The 3,120-nt window shown below is 49.5% G+C and overlaps 1 protein-coding gene across 1 annotated transcript in view; it reads left to right on the plus strand.

The window, feature by feature from the left end:
• The first annotated feature begins 291 nt into the window (after positions 1 to 291).
• LOC105509272 overlaps positions 292 to 3,120 on the plus strand; it is a 14,581-nt gene continuing 11,752 nt past the window's right edge. Inside the window, 2 exon segments of the mRNA XM_011938447.1 lie at positions 292 to 520; positions 1,650 to 1,773. Of these exon segments, the coding sequence (XP_011793837.1) occupies positions 292 to 520; positions 1,650 to 1,773 (353 nt within the window).

Raw genomic sequence — 3,120 nt, forward strand, 5'->3', positions numbered from 1 at the left:
GAGTTCGGAGCTGAAGGGGGCAGAGAGAGAACACAGGGCTCTGTAAGAGTTCTTGGCTCCCTGCTGCAGTGGGCCTCGTAGAAGGCCCCCCAAAGATCTGCAGCTGCTGTAAGTCACTGGGAGGAAGCTGCAGCAGACATGTGTTTCCCAGCCCGGTAAATGCAGACAGGTGTCCAGGCCCCCAAGTGGAAGGCCCAAATGAGGCCTTGGATGTGGCAGTGCAGGAATTCTAGCCAGCTCTGGGGCCCTGGGCAAGTCATTTAACCTCTCAGAACCCCACTCCTGGTCACCATGGGGCTCTTAGGTGGATGTAAAGGACCCTCAGGCCACTTATGTCCCGTCAGTGGAAGCCTAGCATGGGTGGAGACCCCCAAGACTGAATTCAGTGGTGGGATCCAGCCTGCCCAGCTCTCCTACATAGAGCCCAGAGCCAGCAGGGTGGGCTTCCTGGAGACACACATGCTCCTGCGGGCTGGGGAGCACGAGCAGGGGTCCCTTTGGGGAGGTGGAAGAGGCTGCGGTCAGTGGAGGCCATCATGAGGCAGAGCTTGGGCAGAAAAGGCATGATGATTGGGGGATCTGAGACTCGACAGAGCCTGGACTGAGGACACTATGCCACTCAGGCGGTGGAAACTGAGCTACGGCTGGGTCCTCTGGTCCTGAATGAGGCCTTGCCAGTCCTGGAAGCTGTGCCAAAGGTGGCTCCATGTAAGGGCGCATCTGAGCACTTTTTTTTTTTTTTTGAGACAGAGTCTTGCAGTGGCACGATCATAGCTTACTGCTGCTTCAAACTCCTGGGCTCAAGTGATCCTCCCACCTCAGCCTCCCAAAGTGCAGGAATTATGGGCTTGAGCTATGGAGCCTGTTTTAAATCTTAATAAATATCTCCTCCTGGTCTGTTTCCCTGGCTGACACACATGCTGGCATCTTGTGCCTAGACAAACATGTTTCTGGACTTGGTTCCATTTGTTCTGATGGGCTCCTCTCTGTCAATGACTGCACGTTACAGTATGTGGCTATTCTTACACATTTCTGTATAGAACTCAGGGTTAGTATATTAATGTCAAACTTCTACTGGTTTTCGAGGCTGGGTGGAATGTTTGGGCTAATTTAGTTGTGGGCATCTTGACAATATAGGCTTTCCCTCCAGGAACAGAGATTCTGGGATGCAGGTTTTGCACATTCTAATTTATTGCTTGGCTCGCTGCCACAGAGGGATGGTGCTGCTCCACACACCATGTCCAAGAGATGTCCCATCTTATCTTTTTAAAACAAGCTGAATGTTCTCAGCTGACAGCATATCATCAGTGCTGCGGAGACTCACTCCCCTCAACCCGAGAAGTGAGGAAGAGACTATGGAGCAGATCCGTGCTGACTGCATTCGTCCTTCCTGACCTGCACTGCTGCTGGCTGGGGCTGTCTCTGAGCTGACAGAGGGCACTGATTTGGGGACCGGGGAGGGGACAGTACTGGAGAAATGCTCCTCACCTCCCTTAGCTCCTCCTGTCCACCCAACACTTGGTCACCAAGGTACCTGACTTCCAGGCCCCAGTCACCACTAACAGGGTGCTGCATGGGAACAAAGTGTAGGCCCAGAACCTGGAGTTCAGGTCACTCCTCCTTCTAGTCGAAGCCTCTGTCCCTCCCAGGTGATTCCAGCCTCATTCCTCCATGGGCCAAATATCCTAAACAAAGGCCTGGACACGGGGTCTTTACCCAAGTGCCCAAAAACACAAGCAGAAAGGCTCTGCATGCCCCCATGGCCTGCCAGAGGTAAGAGCCTGTCCGTCAAAATGCACAATCCTGGTTCTTACAGGAAGGTGAGGAGCGGAGCAAGAAAAAATCCATCTCATTCTTTTAGCAGGAACCTAAACTTGGGAAAGCCAGATCCAGTACATTTCTTAATCCTGATACTTTTATAACTGGTTACAGTGGGGTCTCATGCACAACTGTTTTCCAACATCTTTCAACTGGCCATATGACACCATGTAATTTATTTTTTTCTTTTTCTTTTTTAAGGCCGGGGGAGTGGCTCACACCTGTAATCTCAACACTTTCAGAGGCTGAGGCAGGAAGACTGCTTGAGGCCAGGAGTTCGAGACCAGCCTGGGCAACATAGCAAGACCCCATATGTAACAGAAAAACCCTGTCTCAAAAAAATTTTTTTTCAGTGCAGTGGCATGATCACAGCTCACCATAGCCTCCAGCTCCTGGGCTCAAGCAATACTCCCACCTCAGCAGTTGGGACTCTCGGAGCACACCACCACATCTGGCTGATGTTTTAATTTTTGGTAGAGGTGCAGTCTCACTATGTTGCCCAGGCTGGTCTTGAACTCCTGGCCTCAAGAGATCCTCTCAATGTGACCTCACAATGCACTGAGGTTACAGGCATGAGCCAACAGGCAGCCCCTGCAAAATCTGTTCTCCAGGTGCTTCTTTTGGACCTCCTAGCTAGACTGTCATTGGCAAATACTAGTTTATTATTTTCCTACATTTATGTTAATGGATTTCTCATGTTTTATTTGTCTAGACTAGGGTTTCTCAACAGCAGCACTATTGACGTTTTGGGCTGGATAATTCTTTGTCATGGAGCTGCTTGTGTCTCACAGGATGTCTATCAGCATCCCCAGCCTCCGCCTGCTACATGCCAGTAGCACTCCTCAGTGTGACAGCCAAAATGATTTAAGATATTGTCAAATATCCCCAGGAAGGCAAAATCACCTTCAGCTGATAACTGCTGACCTAAAAACCTCTGGAACAATGTTAGATCATGGTAATGATAGCATATACTGCTCCTGACCTTAATGAGAATACCTCTGGAATCAAAGTATAGTAGTACCTGTATACTACTGTCTGGGCTGTTATTAGTATACTGTATTAGTCCATTCTCACACTGCTATGAAGAAATACCCAAAACTGAGTAATTTATCATGAAAAGATGTTTAAGCTGACTCACAGTTCTGCGTGGCTGGGGGGGCCTCAGGAAACTTACAATTATGGCAGAAGACACCTCTTCACAGGGCAGCAGGAGAGAGAAGGAGAGCTGAGCAAAGGGGAAAGCCTGTTATAAAACCATCAGATCTTATGAGAACTCACTCACTATCACAAGAACAGGATGGG

This window comes from Colobus angolensis, unplaced genomic scaffold (genome assembly GCF_000951035.1).
Source record: "Colobus angolensis palliatus isolate OR3802 unplaced genomic scaffold, Cang.pa_1.0 Scaffold172, whole genome shotgun sequence".
NCBI classification, from domain to species: domain Eukaryota; kingdom Metazoa; phylum Chordata; class Mammalia; order Primates; family Cercopithecidae; genus Colobus; species Colobus angolensis.